We start from the raw sequence: 27,852 nt of genomic DNA on the forward strand, positions 1-27,852 counted from the left end.
CTTCTACCCATAACGTGATGTTAAAGTGGTCATTTGTATCCTACCAGTGTTCTGGAGTTTCACCGCACCAAGATCAGTATAAGGCAGGAGATTTCTCCTGTACTGTTACCATTTAATGAGTTTGCTCTGTCCTATGATCCATTCTGAAGCTGCTGAAGCTGTATTCTGGCTTAACCTGAATGTCTAATATTAATTTTGGAAGTGTTATATTTTAGAATTGAAGACATTTTGTGACTATCTTCAGTTCATGTGTTTTTGTTCCCTTCTGGGTGACTAATGCACATAATTCTAAGGGAGGGTGTGTAGCTGTGTTAATCAATTGCAGCAAAAATAGCAAAGATTTTATTGCCATCCTAAAAACGTACAGGTTTTATCTGGCATTTGCATCCATGCACTACAGTCCACTGATCTGATGAAGAACGTTGCAGTCTATGAAAGTTTATAAGGTAAAGGTAAAGGTTCCCCTTGACAATTTTTGTCCAGTCGTGTTCAACTCTAGGGGGCAGTGCTCATCCCCATTTCCAAGCCATAGAGCCAGCGTTTGTCCTAAGACAATCTTCCGTGGTCACATGGCCAGTGCGACTTAGACATGGAACGCTGTTACCTTCCCACCAAGGTGGTCCCTATTTATCTACTTGCATTTGCATGCTTTCAAACCGCTAGGTTGGCGGGAGCTGGGACAAGTGACGGGCGCTCACTCCGTCGCGTGGATTCGATCTTACGACTGCTTGGTCTTCTGACCCTGCAGCACAGGCTTCTGCGGTTTAGCCCGCAGCGCCACCACGTCCCATGAAAGTTTATGGCGAATAAAACCTATTTAAATTATTTAGGTGTCATGAAACTTTCCTCCCCTCTTCCTATGTACAGTATAACCAAGAACATGTACACCTATAACACACAACAGAAAGGAATCTCAGTATGATCACATCATGATTCGTCTTGGTGAAAAATATATTTGTGGACATAAGTGTTATAAGAGATAAAAGCCAAAAATAATGGCAAACTGTGCTATTGGAGAGGGAGATAGAGCACACCCTCTGGGGAAAATCAACAATGATCACATTACTGGGCTATTCAACTAGAATGTCCAAACATGCAAATGAATATTTGGACCTTTGTTTTGAAGAACAGCTATTGAGATGACAAAGCTGGATTTTCCCCTACTCAATTAGTGCTACACCAAATAGGTTACAATGAAAGCAGATGCATTGACTAGATATGTCAGTAGGATTTATTTAAGTGTTGACCCACCACTAAGCAATTGATTAAAAGGGTTAATATAGTTGGGACTAGCAATTAGAAATATGTTGTATTATTTCATACTATTCCAGCCTTCTTTTTGAAGTATTGGCAGGCCACAATCCAAGAAAGATGTGCCAAATCCAATTCACTTACAATTCAACTATAATTTCTACAGTTACGGGAATCAAGAACAGTCGATGCTAAAGTTGGCAAAAGCGGCAAACCCATTGTACTAGATTGTTTTCTTGATATTTTGAAATGAAATCTCTATAAAAACAATTCTTCAGTAAACACTATTTACAGAAAATGTCATTACACAAAAACATCAGCATAAATCTGGAGCAGCATAGGGCTCTTAAGAGACTGAGAGATAAGGCAGGAAATTTACAATTTGAATATGTCCTCTGACTTGAGCTGAGCAGAGAGCCCTAAATAACCCACTTTTAGCCTCATCTACTTGTACTTTGCAATACTGACCTCTCTTATAGGAGTGTGGCATGAATAAAGGCCTAAGTCTAATTAATAATAGTCCCAGTTAGAGTGGAACCACTTTATCAATTTTTTTATATAAACCATCTCCTATATAAAGCCCCATAGATTTAGTGGGTTTATTTTAGCCAGTACTGACAACTAAATTAATATCTGCCAAAAAAAATCACTTGTATTTTGTGCCATGCACCTTAGTTGACTGGGCTGCAATCCCATACAAATGTACTTTGAAGTAAGTATGCAACTTACTTCTGAGTAGATATACAAAGGATTGCACTATAAGTTTCCTGAATTATACTGTGATATGCCTGGATATGGAACTGGCAGGAAACCTTAATATATCTGTCCAAAAAAAGTGATACACAGATGAAAACTGATGTGTGTGAGGGTAAACATCAATATTTCCTAATCAGTTACAGTATAATCAATTTGACATTGAGTTACACACAAAAAGTATCCCATTCCTTCTGAACAGATATTATAATTTTAACAGAAGAGAGGCAGGGCAAAAATCAAAGACAGCTTGATGGCCTTGCAATTGGACAGTCGCACCTTTTCAAAATATTTGATTTCATACTCCAAGATGATGCCATTGGGTCGATCTGGCTCCTGCCAAGACAGTGAGATGCTATTTTTGGCAACCTTCCCTTTTTTCACATTTGTGATTGGAGATGGTGCTGTGGAACAGGAGAAGAAATCAAAACAATTTTTAGTTTAGATGGAAAAAGAAGACGAATGAAAGAAGTACTCCCTACCTAACAGCATCAGGCTTGTCAACCAGGCAACAGCTCATTGTTATACACAGTTTTCTCACTTCAGAGCAAAAAAAGAGTGAAAGTTAAAAGAAGAATTTTACATACAGTATATGTGCCTGTCAGAGACTCTCTAAATAAAGATGTACTATTTGCCAGTCTCTTAACCACAGTAGTTTGGTGTTTTCTTTAGTGGAGCAACTTTGCAGACAAAGTTTAGCTTTTTGACTCTCACAGTGCTAGATGCATTAAGTTAGATCTAACTGCAGCCATACTCAGACATCCATCAGTAGGATAATCATGACAAAGTTCCATTAATTTGGGACTGCTTCAAATATGATTAAGTCTGGATCCAGTTCAATGTGTCTGCATTAGCGATGGCTCAAAATATCCACAAAATCCCTAAATTGTGGGATGAAATAATACACCGTGAATACAAAGATAACATCTGGGTTGTTTCTGTGCAGTCCTTAAACTTTATTTCAAGGTCCTATATTTGGCTTTGCTACAAGGATCAAGTAGTTTATCAAACTGTAGAAGGGTATGAGTGTGAGGGGGGAGGCAGAGGTGCAGAGATTTAGAACACATCTTCAGGTCATGCCATGTACTGATATGTAACCTTCACAAAAACATGGATTCTGATCACTTGATTTATACCCTGCAAAAGGATATATGGGTCACATGTCGAGAGTCTTTGCATGCGGGTCACGTAAATAATACATGGATGCTGCAGATGTGACCAAAAATTCTTACCGTTTTCACTGGCCAATACACTACTAGTACAATCTCTGTTACAGGCATCTGTACAGGAAAAGGACAGGTTACTTACCTGTAAACATGGTTCTTCAAGTGGATTCTCCATGAATACACACTAATGGGTTAAACAGCACTTGTGCTGGGCCCCTCGGAATCTTCTAGAGCTGTAGGAGAAAAGTAACAATATTTAGGTTGCCCTGTATAGCGCATGCTCTGCCCGCCAACGGCTCAGTTCCATATGTCCACCACATGAAGAGTTGGAACCTATAACATCTACCAGTGACGAACATGTGGGGAGGCCGGGCGGGACGTGTGTATTCATGGAAAATCCACTTGAAGAACCATGTTTACAGGTAAGTAACCTGTCCTTCTTCAACGTGGTTCTCCATGAATCCACACTAATGGGTGACTAGCAAGCACACTTACTGGATGGTGGGCCGTCACTGGAATAGTGAAGTTAAAACAGCCCGTCCAAATTTGGTCTCAGCTTTAGCCCGGAGGTCCAACTTGTAGTGGGTAACAAAGGTAGAAGCATTGGACCAAGTAGCAGACCGACAAATCTCTTGAATGTCGATTCCTCTGAGCAGGGCCGTAGAAGTAGCCATGGCCCTAGTGGAATGGACTTTGAGACCTTCAGGAACAGGTTTCTTCAGCAGTTCATATGCTAGAGAAATGGTAGAGACCAGCCATCTAGAAAGGGAAGAGGAGGAAGCAGGAGAACCTTTACGAGGCCCATAAAAACAAAGAAACAGTCTGTGGGCCTTCCTGAAGTCTTTAGTCCTGGTGACATAATAGGCCAGTGCTCTGCGCACATCTAAAGCATGGAGCATGCGCTCAACTTCTGTAACTGCATCAGGAAAAAGGGTTGGTAAAATTAACGGCTGGTTAACGTGGAAGTCAGAAACAACCTTAGGGAGAAACGTGACATCAGGATGGAGAACAACTTTATCCTTAAAAAATTGTAAATAGGGAGGATCGGCACGTAGAGCAGCCAGCTCACTGGCTCTCCTAGCCAAAGTAATGGCCACCAAAAACAGTGTCTTAAAGGACAAGAATTTCAAGTCACAGGAGGCCATGGGCTCGAAGGGATGCCTTGTAAGACAGTGCAAGACAGTCTGCAGCGACCACTGAGGTATCGGTCTTTTGGCCGGAGGTCTCATGTTGCCAAGTCCTTTGAAAAAGGCCTTAAGGGTTGGGTGAGAGAACCATCGGGATGACTCTGAACCCGGAGGTTGAAAGGCCACAAAAGCTGCAGTGTATACCTTCAGCGTTGACTTAGACAGTCCTAAATCGAAAAGATGCCTGAGGTATAAAAGCAGAGTCGATAAGGCAATAGGTGAGGAATGTAGCCCACGTTCCTCAGCAAATCTCAGAAAATTCCTCCACTTGTAGCTGTAAAGCAACTTAGTGGCAGGTTTCCGTGCCTTGTCGATGACCTCTGTCAATGATGGGAAATCCTCCACGCAGTCAAGTGGAGTGCATCGAGGTCTGGATGAAGGACATTCCCTCCACTCTGAGTAAGCCGGGTTGCAATGGAAATGTCACCTTGTCCACTGACGCTTGAGACAGTGTGGAGAACCACGGTCGACGTGGCCACCAAGGGGCAATTAGTATTGCTTCTGCCCTCATCTGTAGCAGTCTGACTATGACCCTCTGAAGGAGCGGTAGAGGCGGAAAGAGGTAGATGAGGCCTCTGGTCCATGGTACCATGAACGCATCTCCGAGAGAGCCTTCTCCTCTGCCTGCGCGGGACGCATAGAGTGGACACTTCTTGTGTTGTGTCGCAAACATGTCCACTAGTGGATGACCCCACCTTTGGCAAAGGGTGGTGAACACCTCCTGGTCCTGTTGCCACTCGTGGGACTGAAACGGACGACGACTGAGTTCGTCTGCCAACTGGTTGTCCGATGTGGCCACGTGGATAGCCACTGGAAAAATGTGCATCAGGTAGCACCATTCCCAGAAATGTACTGCCAGAAACAGGAGAGACTTCGACCTCGTGCCCCCTTGTTTGTTCAAGTAGTACATCGTGGTGGTATTGTCCGTTACTACCTGTACAGCTTTGCCTCTGAGGAGAGGGAGAAACGCCCTGAATGCCTTTATTACCGCTAGCATCTCTAGATGGTTGATATGCAGGGACGCTTCCTGTGGGGGCCAGAGAGCATGTATCTGGTGCTGTAAACAATGGGCTCCCCATCCCACTGGGCTGGCGTCTGTTGTCACTTGTATGGTAAGTTGGAGAGGACGAAAGGGCCTCCTGATGAGCAGATGTGGAAGAAAAAGCCACCACTGCAGCTGCCTTGCAAGCTCTGGGGTGACCCTGAGGCGCTTGTGCTGACTGTCTGTCATAGGGCTGAACAGGGCCAGTAGCCAGGATTGGAGAGAGCGCATTTTGAGTCTCGCATGAGGCAAGGTGGCCGTTGTCGAGGCCATGAGGCCTAGCAGATGTTGCGCTAATTTTGCTTGAACCTCAGAACTGCTTTCCTTATTCTCTGGATACGTTCTGGAAGTATAAACAGACGAGCTTGCACAGCATCCAGCCTGGCCCCTATGTAGTCCATCACCTGAGAGGGTTGTAAATGAGACTTCTCGTAATTGATGGATAGGCCCAAGGCCTGTAGGGTCTGCAGGACTTGATGAGTGTCTTGGTAGGCTTGCTTTTTGGACTTTGACACGATCAGCCAATCGTCGATATATGGATAAATCTGAATCCCTCTTAGACGTAGATAAGCTGCTACCGGGGCCATACACTTGGTGAAGGTCCGCGGGGCGGTGGAAAGGCCGAATGGGAGAGCTACAAATTGGTATACAGTGTCCTTGAAAATCAGGCGAAGGTACTTTCTGTAGGTCTCGTGGATCGTTATGTGAAAGTAAGCATCCTTTAGATCCACCACTACAAACCAATCTCCTTCCTTCAGCAGGTGAACGATCCCTTCCAGAGTAACCATCCTGAACTTCAGAGGATTGAGGTAGGTGTTGAGATCCCTCAGGTCCAGTATGGGTCGCAGACCTCCATCCTTCTTTGGTACGGCAAAGTATTGGGAGTAAAAGCCGTTCAGGATGTCTCTGTGAGGTACCTTCTGGATGGCTTGCTTCTGTAGCAGAGTGAGAATCTCTTCCTCTAGGACGGGGTCGAAGGATGTATGCCTGACCCATCCTAGAGGAGGCAATTCTATAAACTCCAGGCGGTAGCCGGAGCTGATAATTTTCAAGACCCAGGTGTCTCGGGTGATCTTGTACGAGTTCTGAAGGTAGGGAGAAAGGCGAGTAAGATGGTGGTTGATCCGGATGCTGACTGGGAAGTCAAAGGTATTGTTTAAACTTCCGGCCAGAGGGTTTGAATGACTGGCGTTTGCTGTGTGGTTTGAAACTAGAGGCCGAGGAAGAGGCCTGAGAAGATCTTGCAGGTGGTTGTGGCCTGAACTGTCGGTAAGTGGAGGTTGTACCCTGCTGGTACGGCTGCTGTTGGGTCCTAGAACGCCACTGAGGTTTAGAAGGCCTTGGCTGCTGCTGTATGGCGTAGGATTTAGCCGTTTTCTTACTTTCATGGAGGGATTTCAAGTTCTCGTCGGTCTTCTCACTGAAAAGACCAGTGGCATCAAAGGCTAGGTTCTTGATTCTGGCTTTGATGTCATCCATTATATTGGCCGAATGCAACCAGGCATGCCGTCTCAATGTGATGATAGATGCCAAATTTCTAGCATTGGCATCTGCCACATGCCGTGAGGCCAGACGTTGGTGTTTAGACACAGTCTGTGCTTCAGCATAAGCATCAAGGCATACTTGTCTGATGTCTTCTGGTGCCACTTGGAGCGTTGGGAGCACTCTCGCCCATAATTGTTTTTGACAGGCCCCCATAGCAACCAGGTAGTTGAGGGCTCTAAGGGCAAAGGTGGTCATTGAATAGAGCCGTCTCCCAAGCACTTCCAGGTCCCTTCCCTCTTTATTAGTTGGTGTCGGATGACCTTTAGTGGGCAAACGCCCCGCACTAGATTCCACCACAAGAGAATTAGGAGCTGGGTGCTTGAGAAGGCACTCCGTCTTTGGGCCATGGACCCGCTACATGTTCTCAGTCCTCCTTGAAAAGGTGGGGGAATCAGCTGGATGCTCCCAGTAGCCAGTGATGAGATCCATGAGCTCTGGCACATAAGACAGGCTAACAGGACGAGACCTGTCCTTATGAATGTCCCCAAAGATGAGGTCATCCTCACGAGAAGGAGATTTCTCCACCTCCATCCTCAAGGTAGCAGCCATTCTCGCGACCATCTGAGGATAGGATGAAAAATCCTCTGATGGGGATGAAGGATGGATATCCGCCGCATCAGACCCTAGTGGTTCCGCTGGCACTGGAGTCTCCAAGGAGGCGTCTGATGTGCCTTCGTCCTCCTGGTCAGAGGAGGAAACTGAGTCAGGGTCGTCCTCATCCTCCAAAAGCCGAGGTGCAACAGGCTGTGGTATGCCCTCTGTAGGTTTGGAGGGTTTAGGTGGTAACGGTTTACCCGGGGCCGGGAAGGGCGCCGAAGGTTTGTCAGGAGGTGTCGACATCGAGGGGCCGTGCTTGGTAGGCCGTCCCTCCATCGGAGTAGTGCGCTCCTCGTTGTCGGGAAGAAGGCGCTTTCGATGTCGACCCTTTTTTGGAGGCGGCGTGGTGGAAGTAGACGATGAGGAATAGTAGGTCCTCTTTTGTCGTCGCCGTCTATCCCTCGATGTGGAGGATGAATCAGAAGAGTAGTCTCTCTTATGCCGATGACGGCGTCGAGACCTCCGTCTTTCACAGCTGTCGTCGGAATCCGAGGAGGAGTAATCCCGACGACGATGTTTCCTTCACCTATCGACATCGGCAGCACATTTGCACTTGCGATGGCGCTTAGGCTTCTTAGGAAGAGTCTCCTCCTCGGTGTCGGACACTGGGCGTCGAGGAGGGACTGGTGCAGTCGGCTCCACGGGTCTCCTCGGGGAGGGTGTCGGAGACTTGGTGGCCGGCGATCCCGGAGTAGACGATCGGGATCGAGACGCCTGCCCAGTTAGAATAGGGCTCCGGGGCGCATCGGTCAAGCCAGAGATGATTTTGCCAATCTGGCTTGCCGTGGGAGACCTCTCGACAACGACCAATGGTTCTTGTCGTGGCGGAAGAGAGGCTCCTGGCTCCGACGCGGACTCTCGGTCCCGAGATGAGTCCTCCAGGAAAGGGGAAGGGAGTGAGGCGGAGATAGGAGGAACCACAAGGGTAACCTCCTTCGATGTCGACACTCCCTTCAGCTTCTGTTTCTTCTTTTTCAGATGCTCCGGCTTCGATGGAGAGATGGAGCCAGTCGATGTGGAGGTAAGTATCTTCTTGGACGAAGTTTTCGCCTTGGACTTGGTCTTAGACACCTTCTTAGGGACGTCTTTAAGAGTGTCCGAGGAGGTGGATTGGACTACTCTGATCTCTGACCGCACGGTGGAGGAGGAAGGCGCTACCTCCATTTCCGATGGTTGAGAGGCTGACAACGTTTGTTTCCAAAGGGAATATCTTAGACGTTGTTGTCGAGCCTTTAGAGTAACTTTAGTGAATCTCTTGCAGTGCCGACAGTTGGAGACCGAATGGGACTCTCCAAGACAGTACAGACAAAGAGAATGTCGGTCCTGGAAAGGAAGTTTCCGGGAACAGGCGGTACAGAGGCGAAAGGGTCCTCTCCTCGGGGATGGTTTGTCCTTCGGAGGCATAGACTGACCGGTAGATGGAAGTAGACCAGGAGTCCCGAGGTTACGGAGCGTTTGATGGGCTTGGTAAAGGCAGGTAGACCAGGAGTCCCGAAGTTTATGGAGCTTTCGACGGACTTGGTAAAGGAGAGTAGACTAGGAGTCCAGGGTAAAGGCAGGTAGGCCAAGACGCCGGAAACCGAAAATTGAAGAAATCCGGTAGGCGCGTGGCGCCCCGCAGGAGGCCAATTACCGTTAATCGGTGAGTCCAACTGGCGCGTGGCGCCTCAGAGGGTGGCCTGGAAGGCCAATTAGGCCAAAACAGGCCTAAACAAAGCCGCCAGAGGCAAAAGAGAAGTCAAACCAGTCCAGAGTCAGGGCAACGACAGGGAGACAAACGATTTTCAGTCCGGTCAATATAAAACACAAGAAATAGCCAAAACAAAGGAGCTCAGTCCGAGAGGTTCCAACTTTCACAAGCGGAAAAAAGGAACTGAGCCGTTGGCGGGCGGAGCATGCGCTATACAGGGCAACCTAAATATTGTTACTTTTCTCCTACAGCTCTAGAAGATTCCGAGGGGCCCAGCACAAGTGCTGTTTAACCCATTAGTGTGGATTCATGGAGAACCACGTTGAAGAACAACATTTATATTGAGGGGAGGAAAGTACATCCTGTAGACCTGTGGTCCCCAACCTTGGACCTCCAGATGTTCTTGGACCAACTCCCAGAAATCCTGGCCAGCAGAGGTGGTGGTAAAGACTTCTGGGAATTGTAGTCCAAAAACATCTGGAGGCCCAAGGTTGGGCACCACTGCTGTAGACCACAAGTGGTACCCGAGGGAATTTCAGGAGGCCCTCTGGACCAAAATTATAAAATTGTTAGATGAAAAAAATGGTTTTATGTTCCTGGAGGCTTTCAGGGATGGTGGGTTTTGCTTTGAGGATACGGGGGAAGCTAAGTTAATCCGCTGCACCAATCCCCCGCTGCACCAATACCAAAAGTGGACACATGAGCATCTGTGATTTTTTTCTTAATTGTTTACATTTTTGCTGTTATTGATCATTTCAAGGCTTGTTGTGGCCTGTGGCAAGTGATGGAGGCAAAAATTGGGCCTCAAGTCTTTCATAGTTTGACACAGTAAAAAGTTGTTTAATGAAAAAGAACTCAATGAAATTGGAACATATGGAAGAGAGAGGCCAATCAGAACAATAACCGTACAATATGGAATTTAAAACAAAGTCAAATGGAAATGAATATTAACAGTGGAAATAAATATATGAGTAAGTGAAAATATATAACTCCCCAAAAGGGGAAAAAAGTATCAAACAAAGATAGAGGCTATAATTGACTAGAAGCAGTCTCCATTCAAAGGCCAAAGGGTGAAAGCCACTTTGGGCAAGATCTTCATAAAGGAGGATGGGCAGATGGCAAATGCTCAGTAGCACAATGTTGAAGTGTTGTTAAACAAAGGGTACCAGCCTTTGAGCTGTCAGGTTGGGAAAAAGGACACTGAAATGGAACAGCTGTCTGCAAAGCCAGCCTTAGGCACCATCTTCTGTGCTGAGGGGTTTTGGCATGCCTGTTTGTGATTCGCGGGGAGATTATGTTATTTTTGATCCTCTAGTTGAGTTGTTCTCATTAATTAGATAGGGTCTTAGACTTATTTATATTTTCTTTTAAAATTTTATTTAGCTGGGGACCTTTTCTTGGTATAGAACTTTATTTTGGATTTGTTATTTTATTTTGTTTTTGTTGTCCTATGCACAAACGGGATCTGGTGTGGAGGATGTTGTGTGCCTCTAATGGATAACTATTCTATCCAGATTGTCTTGGGTCAGGGAAGGTATGCTGTGGACAGGCAGGCCTTCCATTTCAGGAAAATGTATGGCAATGAATTGTTGCCTGTCACATGTTCTGATGTCCTGGTTCCCAGACAAGAATGTGGTTACCAGGTCAGCTGACCCCCTGATCTGACCCTCCTGCTGATTAATGCCAGATCTGTTAATAATACACACCATCTTATTCATTACCTTATTTATGAGGAGAGTGTGGATCAGGCTTGTGTAATGGAGACCTGGGTGCTGATGAGGGACCAGCCCTGGAGTTCATGGATTCCATGACAGCATGAACCTATCCCAGCATGTCATCAGCCCCACACATAAAACAGGCCACACTCTGGACCTGGTGTTCTCAATGGCACAGACTGAAAGTGACCTGAGGGCATGGAATCTGATTTTGCGCCCACTGTCATGAAAAAATCACTTCCTGCTGAGATTTAACCTGTCCACTGTGACCCCCCTCCACAGAAAGAATGGAACTGTGTAACTGGTCCTCCCTTGCAGGCTTCTTAATCTGAAACAGTTTCATGAGACCTTGAGAGGGTATCTGGCTGACGTGCTGGATGATCCTGTTGAAGCTTAGGTTGACCAATGATGGCATTCAAAGACAACCTGGGTTGCTCTCTCTGCTTCATAACCTGTGAGCTATGAAGTCAACAAGGAGATGGCTAGAGAAGGAGGTGGAGAAGGGAACCAGATGGCACAAAATTTGGCTGCTGTTAAGAACATGACCAGGAGGTATGGCAACATCTTAAAAGCAGCAAAAAAGTACTTTAGCATATGGATTATTGGTGAGGCCTCAAACTGACAAGTGGAACTCTTCTGGGTGGTTTGCGATCTGACCTTCTCTGGTCAGTCATGGACTCACTTTGACTTTACTATTGACCAGTTTGTAGCCTTTTTTAGATCAAAAATTGCAGCCATCTGTGCTGATCTCGACTCCACCAACAGCTTAGCTGACCAGGAGACGACCACTGCTGCACCTTCTCCGTCTGCCGTTTGATTCAGTTGATTCCTCCAGCTGTAACTCTGGAGGAAGTGCCCAGGGTGCTGGTTGGCTGCAGACTTATCACTTCTGTGCTTGATCCTTACCCAGTCTGGCTAATAAAAACTGTCAATGGGGTTATGGTGGTTTGGGTTGCGAACACTATCAACTCTTCACTGAGGGAGTGAATTATTCCCTCCTGTGTAAATGAAACTATCATCTAACCCAGGGGTCTTGCCACATCTGGCCCGTGTTGTCGTGTTGTATGGTCCGTTCCTTGCAGGTTGTGATTGCGCAAACACGGCGAGGGGCAGGTAGGAGTGCATGTGAGTGGCCATTTTCTCTGTGTGTGTGCATGCGGTGTGTGTGTGGGGGCATATGGGCGGCAGGGTGTGTGTGTGCATGCATGCGGCTGCGCATACGTGCGCGCGCACACATTTCTGTTCCTTTGGCCCTCAGAAACTTCAAAAATATCTGGTGTGGCCCTCAGTGAAAAAGCTTTGGGGACCCCTGATCTAACACATCATCAAACACCCACAGTTGATGATGGATTATCTTAATAACTTTTGTCCAATCGTCAACATACCTTTTGTGCCCAAGGTGATCAAATATGTGGTGGCTAACCGGCTTTAGACATATCTGCAAGAGTAGGATTGCCTCGACCCATGCCAGGCTGGATTCAGGCCGCAAAGGAGTACTGAGACGACCCTGGTTGCACTGCACAGTGATCTTTTAAGGGAGGCCAACATTGTACCCTTCTGTTTCTCCTTGATCTCTCAGTGGCTTTTGATACTGTTAACCATGGTATTCTTCTGGACGGGCTCTTGTAAATTGGGATCAGGGGCCTACCATTAAGCTGACTCTAGTGGACCATGTCCAGAGGGGTCAGCTTGGGGACAAGTTGTCAGCCCCCTGGATCCTTAATTGTGGGGTGCCCCTGGGGTTGTCAATATCCCCAGTGCTGTTTAATACTGTGTTAAACTGCTGGGGGGAGGTCATCAGGAGATTTGGAGTAAGGTGTCATCAGTATGCTGATGATACACAATTCTATCTCCCCTTTATCACCTCTGCAGTGGAGGCTGTCCAGATGCTTGAGTGATGCCTGACTTCGGTACTGAATAGACCAGGGCAAACAGGCTCAAACTGAATCTGGACAAGACTGAGATTCTGTTCCTACTAGAGGTAGGGCCACCTCAGGAGTGGCACCTACGCTATGGAAACAACTCCCAAAAGAGATACACTTGCCCCCCCCCTGTACTCATTTAGGAGGCAGTTAAAAGCACTACTATTCAGGGGGGCCTTTCATGTTGACTCCAGTTGAATGCCTCACCTCCAGTCTGGCCTTACTCAGAAAATTGGTTTCACAATTGTTCAAGTTTTTGCTACTTATGTTGTATTTAGTTCTGTGTAGTTTGTTTTTGACTCTCTGTAAACTGTCCAGAATAGTGCTCTGGCACTAAATTAAAGTAACAAAATTAAAGTAATAAATTGCTCTGTCTGTCTGTCTGTCTGTCTGTCTGTCTGTCTGTCTGTCTATCTCTTCACATGAAAACAGAAAATCTGCAGCAGTTGTATTTCAAAAAGATGCATCTGCACACATCTTTCACATATGATATGTTTCTCTAATAATAATGGCTTTATTAGATCAGACCAAGTACAGCATCTTCTATATAGCAGCCAACCAGAAATTTCTGTGATAGTTAAGATCAGCACATGGAGGCAAAGGTCCTTCCATATATGTCCACAGCCCAAGGAAAAAGAAGGTCTGTTACTTCTTCACATTGAAGCTCTACTTGGTTATCATACCTAGCAATCACCCATCCTCCATAAATCTATGCCATTCTTTTCAAAGCATATTGTGCGGCACATTTTTCCTTGGAGCTGTCAATCCCCCAAGTAGTAGGGGAGAAAGAGATGCACGCAAAGCAGTGTTACTCCGTCAGCTCTGCTGGAAAACCAGGCCCATAAGGCTTCTTCTTAAACTAATCCAAATAAGAGCAACTAACATCAGAAACCCTTATGTGGACCCTTAGTTCTGTTTTTCAATTCTTTTCTTATGTTCTAACTTATAAGCCTGAAGACGGCGAGTGGTTTGTTTGCTTGTTTGTTTTACATTTCTTGGATGTTTACAGCCTTCTTGGGACTCCTGCTTTAACCTCTGCAGATCTGAATGTTCTGCAACATTTAATTGATGGTTTTATTATGATTTCAGCTGCTATTTTGTTGTTATCATTCAGCACCTTCAGAGCTGTTAGCTGTAGAGTGACTAAGGCACAATATAAATTCATGTCTCTGTAACTACTAAAGATTTTTGAATAGCGCAGCTTACGTCCACAATCACACACATTTTCCAGAGCTTCCAAAGCCACAAAACAGGAGCCTGTTGATGCATCCATCATCATCATCATCATCATCATCATCGTCGTCGTCGTCGTCGTCGTCGCTGTTGTTGTTGTTGTTGTTGTTGTTGTTAATAGTGTGCCATCAAGTTGATCCCAACTTACAGTGATTCTTCTCAGGTTTTCTATACAGTACTCAGAAGTGGTTTACCTTTCCCTCCTTCTGGGGGCACTCTGGAACTGTGTAGCTTGCCTGAGGCCACATAGGCTCACTCTTCTCCAAAAAGGCACAGTTAGGAATCAAACTCCCTCCACAGCCAGGTGCCTTAACTCAGTGTGCTCTAAACACATCATCACATGAAAATACAGCTCACAGAATTAACTCCCAAAACTCTACATGAAGGAGGGGGTGGGTAAAATTACTATTTTTATCCAAATCATGGTCTGTTTGGAACAATAAGAGTCTCAGGTCAGGCATCATGCCAAATCATGGTTTACCCTAATTATGATTTAGAATGCAAACCATAGCTTGAGTTTTAAAAAGCATGAGAGGAAAGTCAAGTGTAATTTTTAAAAAATATAGATAATTTAAATATGATGCATTTATTTGGTAGTTTGATGCTCTGTCTTCATAGCAATTGGTTTAATAGGTATATTCTAGTCTCTGTGAAACAGCAACCTCTGGAGAAAAATGCTGGCTGTAACTATGGGGCATTTAACAAAAAATACAGTTTCATCTTTTTGGTTCCCTGACCAATCACAAACCAGCTTTTGTCAATTCAGCAGTTCTACTACATCATAACTAAAATTTCCTGAATCACAGTTTATAATGATGTTTGTATCCATGTATTATCACATCATCCTACTTTATGAAAATATGCATAAAAACCAAGAGCTAAAAAATTATACTTTGAGTTCTGGGCCTCACAGGTGCCACTGAGGTCATCTTGTAGCCTCTTATGCTGCAGAGTTAACCACTTTTGAAAATGATGGAATTTTCAAAAGCAGATTGTGCTGTGAGTTCAGACACTGAAGGTAAAAGGTAAAGGTTCCCCTTGACATTTTTAGTCCAGCTGTGTCTGACTCTAGGGGGCGGTGCTCATCCCGTTTTCAAGCCATAGAGCCAGGACTTGTCCGAAAACAGTTTCCGTTGTCACGTGGCCAGCGTGACTAGGGAAGACCATTTTACCTTCCCACCGAGGTGGTACCTATTTATCTACTTGCATTTGCATGCTTTCGAACTGCTAGGTTGGCGAGGAGCTAGGACAAAGTGATGAGAGCTCACTCCGTCACGTGGATTCGATCTTACGACTGCTGGTCTTCTGACCCTGCAGCACAGAGGCTTCTGTGGTTTAGTCTGCAGTGCCACCACGTCCCTGTCAGACACTGAAAAAGAAGTCCAAATTGTCATGGGGCATGTGTAAGCCTCAAAAGTCCACCTAAAGCAACTCTGCAGATAGCAGCTCCAAAAATTTAATCTTCTTAGTTCATGGGGTTAAACCATTGGATGTGGCTCACTATGTAGTCAGTAACGCTCCAGTTTGTTTTGCAATTTTTGTAACCTTTGTAAGTCTGACATTTTCACAGTCCTGATTTTTTTGACTAGGAAAATTGCTAACATCTTGATTAGTAGCTGTGCAGAAATGTTATGTTCAACTAGAGGTTGTGGTGGTGTGAGAAGAGATAAGACAAAAGGGGTAACTGTACACCCGGAGTACTTCAGAAAGGCAGTAATTCTATCCTTTTAGAATCTTCCTCAATAGAAGTGTTAAAGTGTAACTGCAAGATAAGGACCAATTAAGTATGTTCAATCGACCTTTGTGGTTCTGGCATGAAACTGTGCCTACTTGCATCCTCCATACATCCAAATTGCAAAAATCTGGACTGAAGGAAAAAAGGGTATGCGTCTTTTAGCTTTCTTTGTCAAATAAAATGTAATACGATCTCTGCAGTCCGACAAAGTGCAATCGGTTTGTTTAAAAGCTTGAAATGAGATACCATGCAATGTGATCACAGGAAAAGAGAACTCCCATAAAAACTGCATTTTAAAGGTCACTGATTCTACAAGGACAATATTCTCTGAATAAAGGGAGTATGTTAGTTGCATTAGTGAAGTATGTTTATTTTTTTTATTTGCATCCCTTACATTTCACGGGTACCTACGACTACAAAAAGTTGAAATCACAAAAATGCAGATTTAACAAAAAGAAGAAAACAAGAACATTTAAAAACACAATATAAAATCACCTGGAACATATGTAACTAATGGGGTTATAAGCCTTGCCACCTATGTGGTCACAGACAAGCTCTACATTCCCAGAACATCAACAGAGGGAGGAGAGTCCATGGTATCTATAGTCAAAATAAGTAGGATTTGAGTTGATGGCACTTAACTGTTGCATAATATAAAAACAGCCACAAAAATTAAAACAAACACAAAATAACATCATGGCAGGGTACCCATAGATCCTATGCTAAAGATATATAGGGAGACATATATGCTGACCAGGACTTTTATTAAATATCCTGGTCCCATACCATGAAATGCTTTAAAGACCAAAAACAGGACTTTGAAATGGTCATAAGAATGGGAGTCAGTGCAGATGGCAAAGCAAAGATGTATTATGATCATAATGTGCCCAGTCCCAGTTAACAAATGTGTAGCTATATTTTTAATTACAGTTTCCAAACCATCTTCAAAGGCAGTCTCTCATATAATATATTGCAGCAGTCAGAAGTTTGTCACTCACTAAATGTCACTTTCCTTCCTTCCTTCCTTCCTTCCTTCCTTCCTTCCTTCCTTCCTCCCTCCCTCCCTCCCTTCCTTCCTTCCTTCCTTCTTAAAGTATATAACAAATCATAAAACAATTTACAAATAAAAGTAACACAAACAAAACAGAAGCACTTAACAAACTATGCCATTCAAACCCTAAACATTCACAAATCCAACTGAAAGCAAGAAAATATATTTAAGACAACTCAAGGGCCTCCTCAAAAACCATATGAATAGTATCCCCAACCCCAAAGAGGTGAATTTAAATGAGTAAACTACTGAAAATCCCTGGTCAATTGCCAGAGAAGGAGTTTCATAAAGAGGAAACATATCTAACAAAGCCAGCAGCATCAAGACAAGTAAGAGCACCCTGAGCACTACCCATAGACAAGATCATGAGCAGAGTGCCTCCCAAAAATTTCAAAATCTGCACAGGTATACAGTAGACTGCAGGAGAGATGTCAACAGATATTTGAACTCAAGCTACTTAAGACTTTACAAGTCAACGTTAATACCTTGAAGTAGTTTGGAAGCAAGTAAGCAGTAGCAAGTAGAGGTCACAGTGAACAGGTCTAAGATGGGCTTTTAGCTTTCAATACTGCTCAGTAGTCAAGTGGTGGTATTCTGCACCAGCTGAAAGCTTTCACCTGTTTCCAAGGGCAACAGCGGTGGCTCAATATTTTGCATCACCTAGGGCAGAACACCACATTCCACTGCCTTAAATTATTGAAACCTGACAACTTCCAAATCATCACTGCTCATTTTCTGAGAGAGAGAGAGAGAGAGAGAGAGAGAGAGAGAGAGATAGGCTTTTGAGGAGGTAACTGGGGTGGAATTGCTAAGCCCTCCAGCTCTAACACTTAGGGTGGTGGAGAACTCCCTCCCTCATGGCTACAGAAACTCTACTTTTTTTATCTGGTCACCCCAAACATAAGCCACCCAAAATGGTGATATGTGATTAGAGAAAATCAAATTGATGGTGGTGGGGAAAACCTAAATTGAATATGGATATGGATACAATGAACACGTATTTGGGTACATATTTTTGAACCTTGGATTCATCTTTATTCTGAGGATTGCAAGTCGAAGACCCAAGGATGCCACTGAAAATAACATATATAACTTGACTTCTCCCTTGTAATGCCCACCCCCCTTTTTTGAAGTCTTGGGGATTCATTGCCAGTCAATGTAGGTAGTAATAAGCTAGAAACCCCAAAGGGCTGACTTGGTATGAGGAAGCTTTTCATGTTCCTGCGGCATGACACCATTTAATTGGCTCTAACATAGGGACATCTCACTGATCCCTAAATAGCAGGCAATGATGCAAGGCACAATATGATGATGCTTTGCTACAAAAGGGAGCCTGTGCTCTGTAGTGACAGAGGAAAACATGGAACTATATTTTAGAAAACATCCCCACATTTTTTGTGATGTGTACTTTGTGCAGAATATTGGTGAGAGTGTTGAAGTAGCAGTGGATTGTCTACATGCAACTTATACCTGGATGCTCAGTACTTGCATATTACACTGACTACTATTCGGTTCTTCTCCCCTGTCTCAACTGTAGTATATGGCAAAATACTAACTCTTGAGCCACCATGGGTGTGTCATGCATATCATGCCCCTACAGGCCTTCAGTATTGGTACAACTTGGTAGGCATCTTGACGAGAAATATTTGGACCTGAGGGAAACAAATTCAGACTGATACCACTCAGAGGTGCCATTGGCTGGACGCAATTCTGGCCAATGAGACCTCCCTCTCACAGGCCTTGGGTGATAGAGGCTTGTGCAAATAATTCCCAAATCTCAGTTATCAGCAACAATAGCCTGAAACACAAGGGCTAGGCCTTGTTACAAACCCCACGGCAGCTTTCTCCTCTCACCTACTCTGGTTACATCATTAAAAGATCAAATATGTGTCAACCAATATCAGGGGTTGATTTATTTGTTGATCTTCCAGTATATTCCGCCTCCTGCTTGCAAAGCCCCTCTATATTCTATGTAGGGCACATAGAACAAATGGTACACACAAAAAATCAATGCATTCAAATCTAACATCAAAGATGGAAATTAAAAAAAAGGAGTGGAGGAATTCAAATCTCAAAATAACTATTGTGAAGCAAAGAAACCAAAGAAATAAGGAGATTATAGAGAGGAGGGAGGGAGAGGTTGTTGAGTCAATTCATTAGGAGGTTCTAGTCTGTCATCAGAAATTCAAATGGGATAATGGATTATTAAACCAGATAACTGGCTTATCTACTGCCAGGACATTTATGTTATCACCACTACGCCAGTGTCAGTGATAATAATGTAATTGTCACTGTCATTTTCTGCATTTAATTTCCCTCTAACCACACTGTCTACCCTTCCTCCATATACATCAGCTACAGCATGTGTATTATCATGTGCACTGTATGTATACCTAAAATTATAGTCATTATTTTATTATTCTAATTTTTGCACTGACTGGTGCTGATATGCAAAACCTATGTTTGGTATTTCCAACACTGTCCCATCCATGTAAGCTTAAAAGAATGATTGAGTTCATTGACCATCCTTTAGGTGTGTAAATTAGTATGAAGCAGTGGACAGGCATGGCTCCCAAGTCTATTTTTGTGGCTCTAGCTTCTTTCCCATGTCACTCCCTATCAATACAATGAAAAATATTTTCCCCTAGCAAAAGCTTGACACAGAGCAGCTAGAGCCCCCCCCCCCTTAAGCCATTCAACCATTCATTGTATTTATGGTTGCAGCCTCCCTACAGTAATTTTAAGAACCTCCAAATACCAAACCAAACAAAATCCAAAAGGTTTGTATCCAATTTTTTTCTATCTGCCGCTGGTAGATGCTTCCCTTCTTGTATAGCAAGAATGGGCAGAATGTAGTCCTAAACCTTTGGTTAGCACTGTGACTTAAAGCACTCTGTACTATTGGCTATGTTGGTTTCAGATGATGAGAGATTTATTTATTTATTTATTTATTTATTTATTTATTTATTTATTTATTTATTTATTTATTTATTTGATTTTTATCCCGCCCTTCTAGACAATGTCTACTCAGGGCGGTTTACAATAAAATTATTCATAAAACAGTTAAAACAACAATTAAATCGACAATAGAGATGCCATCCAACAGTATTTAGAGGAGTAGCCTTAACTCACTGCCAATGTATGATGAGCCATCAGTTTTTATTGAACTGTCTCCACAACCTGCAGCTCTCTGTGCCATAGCCAACACATTTTTGATGGGTGCTTTTCATATGGTATGGGAGACTGCAGCGAGGGCAGAATAAGTGAAAATTCTATTTCCCACCTTGCGTGAGTAAAAGCACTTCTTACAACAGCAGGAACAAAGATTCTAGCCTAATATTATTAGATCAGTGTGCTGATGCTAATGAAGCTTTCCTGACAAGCAGTTTTTAACATAAGGCAGACAAATGGCTTCATAACAGAAAATAACAGATCAGGTTTCCATTCGAGTATCATGTTATCTTAATTTTGTATTTTAAATAGCTCTCTCAGCAGAAGACACACATTTGTGAATGAAAGCAGAGAAATATAGAGATGTTGTTTGCAAGTGACTTCATTTTAATAGACTACTTGTGACTGCCCAACTTCTTTTCATTCCATCCAGCACACTCAGGCTGTTGGACCAGCTACCAGTATTACTTTATGCCTCTGAGGGGATTGTAACCTTGTAGTATATTAGCCCTGCCAAGATATCTGTGGGCATTTTCAGTAAGAGTCTGTATAAGTGTGTAAATCCAAGGAAATTATACAAAACAAGCAAAATAGCACAGAGGTAACTCACACAAATTGTTGAGACCTTCACCAGAAACAAAAATGCTCCTTGATTTTCTCACCTGGGGATGAGGAATCTTGTGGCCCTTGCAAAATTCCTGACTTGGATACACTGTCAAGTTGAGAGTGATCTAATTATAGTTACATTCCTAATTTTATCTCCTCTTAATATTATGTCTTTGTTGTTGTAAGTTGCTGCTTATAACTTTTCTGTTTCTCTTCTGAAAAGAAATTCCATCTAAAAAGCTTTCTATCTGCCACTGGAAGGAACAGATGGAGAAAATGGCTGAAGAACAGTGGTGCAAGGTATCCCCTCACAATGCCCAATGGAAACATTTTAGCCACAGGAAGTAGTTTTTAAAAAGCAAGCATTAAATGTTAATTGTCACATAGAAGGAAAAGCACTATTAGCAGGTACACATTTTTTAAAAAAATAAATATTGTGATTCTTTCCTCTCACACACACACCACATGAACATGTTGCAGGCAATGCTATCGGTAACCATGCATGATCTCCAAGCTTTGAGGAAGAGAATAAAGCAGATAGTGGTCAATCTATCCACTCAGAAATTCCTGGATATTGTTCCTACTCATGTAGGTAGAACAGTCAAGAGTGGGAAGGATAGGAATTGAGTAAAGAGATATTCAGTAGCATAACTTGCCCTTTCTTGTTTTCATTATTTACTATATTCTCTATCTGCCCATTATTAAAACAATCTGATATTAATGTGTATAAATGCCTGTGTGCTCAGTGTAGTAGTCAGAGAGAGCTCAGCCAACAGAGATGACATCCCAGTGCCCCATCTGCAAGGCAGAGCTGACAACATGTAACAGCTCCCCTTAACCATCTTGCATGTTAAGAGACAGAAACAGAATTCGGGAGCTTGTGTTTGGACATATATATGAATTATATGAACACATACAGAACATAGGATTCCTTCCTTTCTCTGAAATATTCGGATTCTCTGAGAGAAATGGGAAATTTTCCAAATAACCTAACTGCATAATTGTTCTTAAAAAGTGCTTTCGCTCCGACGAGATGAATAAGTTTAACTTGGTTTACAAAGTCCATATTTAAGTAAGTTATTAGCAAACATTTCAGGTTTCTTAGACACATTGTTAGAGAACTCAAGGGTGTCTATTCAGGAGAAAATTCTTTCATTTTTAAGAGGTATCAGGTTAGATCACCTGTAATTTTTTGCATATAATGTGTTTATATAAAATCATATGCTGTGAACTGTCAGAGTATAGGTCTAAATACTAGAGAATATTGTCTCTAAGAAATGTTATGACATGTACAGTGGAACTCTGCTGAGTCACTGTACATCTGATGCAATCCAGGTAGCAAGATTGCATCAGCAAGATAGATCTAAAAGTAAGCAAGATGGTACCATGCTTCTGTGGGTGGAATTTGAAGTTCTGTGCGTGATGCTGTCAGTTTGCTGTCTGGAGCGCTGAATATATATATCTGCTGTAAATATTTTCCTGAAACTACAAGATAAAAGCCTTCATAGAGAAAGACAACAGTTTGTCTGTGAGTTATATTGTTGAAATCTCTCAGAGTTCTTTTTAAATTAACATCCACAGTATGACAACGCAAGTTAGAATTGTAGTACAATATTATCACATTACTTACATATTCTTTCAGTAGATTATCTTTATACATCCACTAGTTCATATTTTAACATACTTAACTCTTCTTAAAATATTACATGCCCGCAATCCAAATTACTTCCCATATCACACTTCTTTTCTTGAGCTAATTCCATACATTAATAATGGTTGCCAGGTTTTCATAAATTTATCCTGTTTTATTTCCCCTCTATATATTTTAATTTAAATATATTAAAATTATTAAAATATCTCTCAGAGCAAAAGTTGTGCTGTGTCTTATCTTTTACTGCTGTCTGGAGAAGAGAAAGCGTAAATTTTCTTTCTGGGACTATGCTAACTACTTAAAAGTGATTCATTTTCACACACATCCTGACAGCAACCAGGGTTGATATGGGAACCAGGGGTTCTTTCCCCATTTTCAAATCTGTAAAGCGTTTTAATCCTTTTCCCATATTGTTTGTTGCACAGATAACTATTCCTTTTTTCAAAAAAGTGTTGTTAAGAGAAAAAGGTGATTTAACTGCCATCTGAAGCTGCTGGCTGCAGTCTTTGAAAGTTTATGATGTACTAAAGGTCAGACCGAAAAGGAGTTATCAAATTCAAACTTTTAAATTTTAAATGAAATATTTTAAGTTTATGAAAGCGTTTCAAATAACTTTGAGCAATGTCTGCCCAGTGAGCTTACTGGCTTAGTATGAAAAATACTCCTAAATGCTGGTGAAAAGTATTCCCAAAGTGCACAATGCAGTCTTCTCCACCACTGCTAGGGAAGTTACACATTCAATTGCTGAGCGTGTTCTGGGATGTGTGTGTGGTCTCTTGCCTGCATATGCGTTAGCATGGTGCCTGCATTTTGCTCCCCAAGAAGCTTAATGCACCAAGATCAATAGGGCAGTTTTAGTAAGGAATCAATGGCACTCAAAGAAATTTCTTTTTGCCAGATTTAAAAACAAACAAAAATCAAACCTAGTTACTTACCAATAAAGACAAACTTGCTGTAACAATTATATCTTAAGCTGAAAGGTAAGGTGTGGATATTGTTGCCTGATTTAGAACGTGTGTTTAGTGGCTTGGCTTTAATATTGGAATTCATCAGAGTGATTGATTGGTGTATCACAGAAAGAGGCAGTGTTGGCACCAGAGGCAATTTCCCACACATTTAAAAGCTGGCTCATGTAGGTGGTTTGAATTTAACAGCAGCAAAGAAAAGGATGCAGTGGGGAGTTATCAAAGGCATGGTCTGAAAGGCATTTTGAATGAGATGTTATTTGGGGGTGGGGGGAGAAAACACAACCAAACTGCAGTTCCTGTTCTCTGTGCCCCTTCATCATGTCTGAAAGAGAACATTAAAAAATTTCCAAGGTGCCAGAGACACAGAACTAAGCAGACACACCATGAGAGATTGTTTTTGAAAATTATCTTGAACTTTCTTTAATTCTTGAAGATCCTGAAAGAAAATAAATTTCTTCACAAGAAAAGGTAGTGGAATGCTGTACATGGCCAGGAAGGCTGTTTGTGAGATACAAACCAAGCATTAAAGTGGCTTTATCCCACTACTTGTGTCGGGGAATAAGCTAGAAATCATTTATGTCTGTCCATCACATTTTGTGGCTGTGGAAGGTGAGTTTCTAATGGACAATTTCTTATGTACAGTATGACTAGCTGTCTCTCCACCTCAGAAACCACAAAATGCCACCTCCCAGCAACCAGAGTTTGCAGGTGCCAAAAGAGAATGGAAGATTTTCTGAGCAATTTCTGAACATTTGACATACATAGCTTGTCCTTTAAAGATTATCCTTGCCTCCTTGCATGTGGCAGTCTTCCTCACTTGACTCTTCATTGCAGGCTTCACATACAAACAGCCTCATAATAAAGCAAGTCAACGCCCTCCCTCCTACTTATACTTTCTTGAAGGTTAACACTTCTGTTTATGAATGTGTTCAGGAATAAGACATCATACTAGAACTAGGAGAACTTCTGAACGTTACAAATAGCATATTTGACAAAACGTGAACAAATGAAGTGTAAAATTTCCACAGCAAAAGCAGTATCTTAGAAACGTTAGGGTAATTTCTCCTCAGATTGTTTCAGAAAAAAGTAACACCCATGTTGGACCTAGTCCACTGTTCTGTTCCCACAAAGGCCATGAGAACAACAGCACCCTCTGGCTCATTTCCTATAGCAAGTGGTTGTCAGATGCATACTGCCTCAGCTACCAGGACAATATACAGATATAATAGCTAACAGCCTTTGATAGCCATATCCTCCATGCATTTAACTCCCCCTGAAAGCCACCCATGTTAGTAGATATCACAGCACATTGTAGCTGTGAATTCCTCAGTATTTTTGTGTTCTATGCATATTTCCTTTCATGTTTCTGGACTCTACCACTATTTAGCATTGTTGGATGTTGCCAGCATTTAAGTTTACAAGAAAAGAAGGAATTTGTCTCCCTTTCTCCTCTGCATAATTTTAGACATTTATCACACCCCTTCTTATTTTTCCTCTCATGTAAGAGGAGCAAGAAGCTCCAAACACGATAATCATAATAGAATTGCACCACCTTCTTTTTTCTTTCTTTTTTCCAGCTCTACAATGTCCCTTTTGAGGTGCAGCAACCAAATAGGTTTTCACACTGCAAATTTCTATAAAGGTATTATGAAATTGAAAGCTTTATTTTTAGCTTCTCTCTCTCTCTCTCTCTCTCTCTCTCTCTCTTTTGGGCCTTTTTTACAGCAGCCGCACACTAGCTTGGCATTTTCATCAAGCTACCCAGCACAACCTCAAGGCCCCTTTCTTATTCACTAGTTCCAATCCCCTCAACATATATGTGAAATTATGCTTCATTTGGAATTGCGTAATATCAGGCTCTGAAGAATCTTTTTGAGGAGAAATGGGTGACAGGATGTTAGGTACAATTTTAAAAGTCTTCAAAATTAGATTTTCTGACATTGGGCAATACATCATAAAAACTACCTTCTGAAATAACCATGTTTTTGGAGTAGACTTTAATGAAACGATATGTTTTGGGGTTGGATTTTGGAAGAACTTTTTTCCAGTTCTGAACAGCTTTTTTCTAAATACAGTACTTGTTTTCCCCACCTCCTTTTGGAATTTGCCCAACTGGACAGTGATACAAGGTACTTAAGGAGCATACAAACAATTAACTGAAAGGTATAATGAACTCTGGGAAATAGCTAATGATACGTTGTCATGGGATATAAAATTTTAAAAAGTATTGTTTATTGAAATATGGCAAGATTTTTTAATTTTGTATAATTTAATTTGTATAATTATTCTCTCAAAAGGATCTTACAGTCAATAGCTGCTTGTCTCAATCTGTTGTTTTTCAGGGCTGTAGCTTCTTTCTCTAGTGAATTAAATAAAGACACCTAGACAAGTGCAACTGAATATTTTTTTAAAATGTTCTTTTTAAAAAAAGGGACGAGTGAATAGAGAAATATTTCCATCCCTAGATTTCAAAGCCCAGAATTTTAGCCACAATTTAATCTGTATATCAAGGTTTGAAATTTTGTATGTGCACAAAGCCAAAATAAATAAAAAGAGTATATAAAATATGGGATATCCAGTGTGTTGTAGTGGACAGAGTGACAGATTAGGACACAGGAGTCCAGGTCAAATCCTTGCTCATTCATGGAAACTCAGTGGGGATGAGGAACTGGTAAAACCACTCCTTAAATATTGCACTTACTTTGTAAGCTCTATTTGGGTTGCTATAGGTCAATTCTGACTTGACCATACGTATCAACAACACAACTTTGAGTATGTACATTGTGCTTAACGAAATGAGGTTTGAACAACAGTGTGCTAAAAAGGCACTGCAAGACAATCACTTACCTCTTCACCTAAAGCCACCACAGTGAAAGCAAGACCAGTGTAGAGTAATATTGCATTGCAAAGTAAGTAAACTGATAGCTTAAAGACAGGGTCCCCAACCCCCGGTCCGCAGTCCGGTACTGGGCCGTAACCTTGACTGGACCATGGAGGCAGATCTCCTGTACATCCTCCCCACGTACATGCCCTGCTCATGCACACACAGATGCACAGGGCCCACACATGCACTCATGGATGCCCCACCCACCTATGCATGCATGGATGCCCTCCCCATGCACGGACAGGTGACCCCCACGCAGGTGACTCCCCACGGACCCTTCCCCAACCAACCACACCCTAAACTGGTCCGTGGTTCAGAAAAGGTTGTGGACCACTGGCTTAAAAGATCTCTTTCCTACCAAGCTAACACTTTGGCTTAAACATGTCAACACCGATAAGAAAAGCTACAAGATTGGGGGCTGGGGGTAGCCCTAGACTATGAAACTCCTACAGCACTGTGATACAGGCACAGCAGATTAGTACCCATCCACATTTGTTCAAAAAGACTCTTCTCACTTAGGAAAGTTGTATTTAAGGAGATCAATTTGGAAGCAGCCTGCTCCCTTATAAGTTTGCTTACTTATCAAAAGCAACAGTGATTCCCTTAGAAAATTTAATGAATGTGTTTCATACTAAAGCAAACTGCTATAGTAATGAACTATACAGAAAGCATATTAGCTAAGAGTGGGGAAATAGATGAATTAGTGAAATATACATATAGGAAGAGCCACAGCCACACAGATATCAACAACATTATACCAGGCACTAGACACCAAACACCAAGGAACATCAGGCAACACATAGCAGCAGCAACAGCAAAAAGAACATAGATTTCCCTCCATGGGTTAGAATTGACAGATGGCTGGATGAGCACTTAGATAACTCATTGCTTTTCATATGTGTGCCTGCATGTGCTAAAAGATGGCATAATATATTTCTACTTTTAAAGATTTTTACTTTTATAAGATATGTCCTCTCTGCTTTTTGATTATGTCTTTAAAGACTATGAACTGCTATATTTGTGAACTAAAACATACCAAGTTCTTATCTGTAACTTTTATCATCAAAGGCTTATAATTTAAATATATATATTCAGCATTTGTACCTACAGTTTTTTCTATAACTGTTAAGCCTTTTGAATGTCTTTTATGTGATTTAAGTGTTCGATCCTACAGCTTTTCCCATTGTTTTATGTTTAATTTCTGAATAACAAAAGCAACATGCCTATAACAGTAGTTACATGTTTTTAATAATGAAGTTTTTCTCATGCATATAAAACATAAAAGTAGTGTAGACAAATAAAGCTTGTAGAATTAGACAAGCTGATGTTGTGGATGTGAATGTCTAAAGAAGATTCACTTCACCATGAGTGAAACAAGAGAACAACTTACACCTTGATATCCACATGAACACTGATATGATTGACATGGTTATCTGATTTCACACTGGAACCGGCCCTTTCAGGGAAACATGTCAGCTGTGAAGGACCACCACAGATTCAAACTACCAAAGGGTGTTATAAAGTTTTATAATGTTCTGAGATCACGATATTTATTTAATATCACTGATTTGTCAGATATTCATCCCTTCCTATTCATGCGATCTGGAGATCCCCACAATATGAAAGGACAAATATAAACCCTTTATATTTGCCCATTAATCTCTATGTCTATGCCTATGCAGATC

General features: G+C 42.3%; 2 protein-coding genes across 12 annotated transcripts in view; both read right to left on the reverse strand.

Annotated features, from left to right (window-relative positions):
• The window catches only part of EPHA5 (EPH receptor A5), a 270,566-nt gene that overhangs the window by 72,965 nt on the left and 169,749 nt on the right, over window positions 1–27,852 (reverse strand). For 10 of the 11 annotated variants that reach the window (XM_078377660.1, XM_073003962.2, XM_073003964.2 and 7 more), the window contains one exon: window positions 2,284–2,408. The exons of the other annotated variant lie outside the window; for it this stretch is intronic. In XM_078377660.1, the coding sequence (XP_078233786.1) occupies window positions 2,284–2,408 (125 nt within the window). The remainder of the gene's footprint in view (window positions 1–2,283; window positions 2,409–27,852) is intronic. 11 annotated transcript variants of the gene reach the window in all.
• On the reverse strand, window positions 6,453–9,103 carry LOC144583721 (uncharacterized). The gene is made up of 3 exons (XM_078378223.1): window positions 8,068–9,103; window positions 7,303–7,941; window positions 6,453–7,227 (listed from the first exon to the last, which is right to left on the reverse strand). The coding sequence occupies exons 1-3, from the start codon at window positions 8,943–8,945 to the stop codon at window positions 6,543–6,545; spliced, it is 2,202 nt and encodes a 733-aa protein (XP_078234349.1). The 5' UTR covers window positions 8,946–9,103; the 3' UTR covers window positions 6,453–6,542.

The sequence above is a fragment of the Pogona vitticeps genome, chromosome 6 (assembly GCF_051106095.1).
Source record: "Pogona vitticeps strain Pit_001003342236 chromosome 6, PviZW2.1, whole genome shotgun sequence".
NCBI lineage: Eukaryota > Metazoa > Chordata > Lepidosauria > Squamata > Agamidae > Pogona > Pogona vitticeps.

Excerpts from the sequence above, each read along its gene's own strand:
- LOC144583721 (XM_078378223.1), bottom strand. The coding sequence starts at position 8,945 with ATGCCTCCGAAGGACAAACCATCCCCGAGGAGAGGACCCTTTCGCCTC. Across the intron at positions 7,942-8,067 it reads TGTGCTGCCGATGTCGATAG|GGATAGACGGCGACGACAAA; the intron begins GTGAAGGAAACA and ends CTCCACATCGAG. Across the intron at positions 7,228-7,302 it reads TCAAGGAGGACTGAGAACAT|TGCGGGGCGTTTGCCCACTA; the intron begins GTAGCGGGTCCA and ends GGTGGAATCTAG.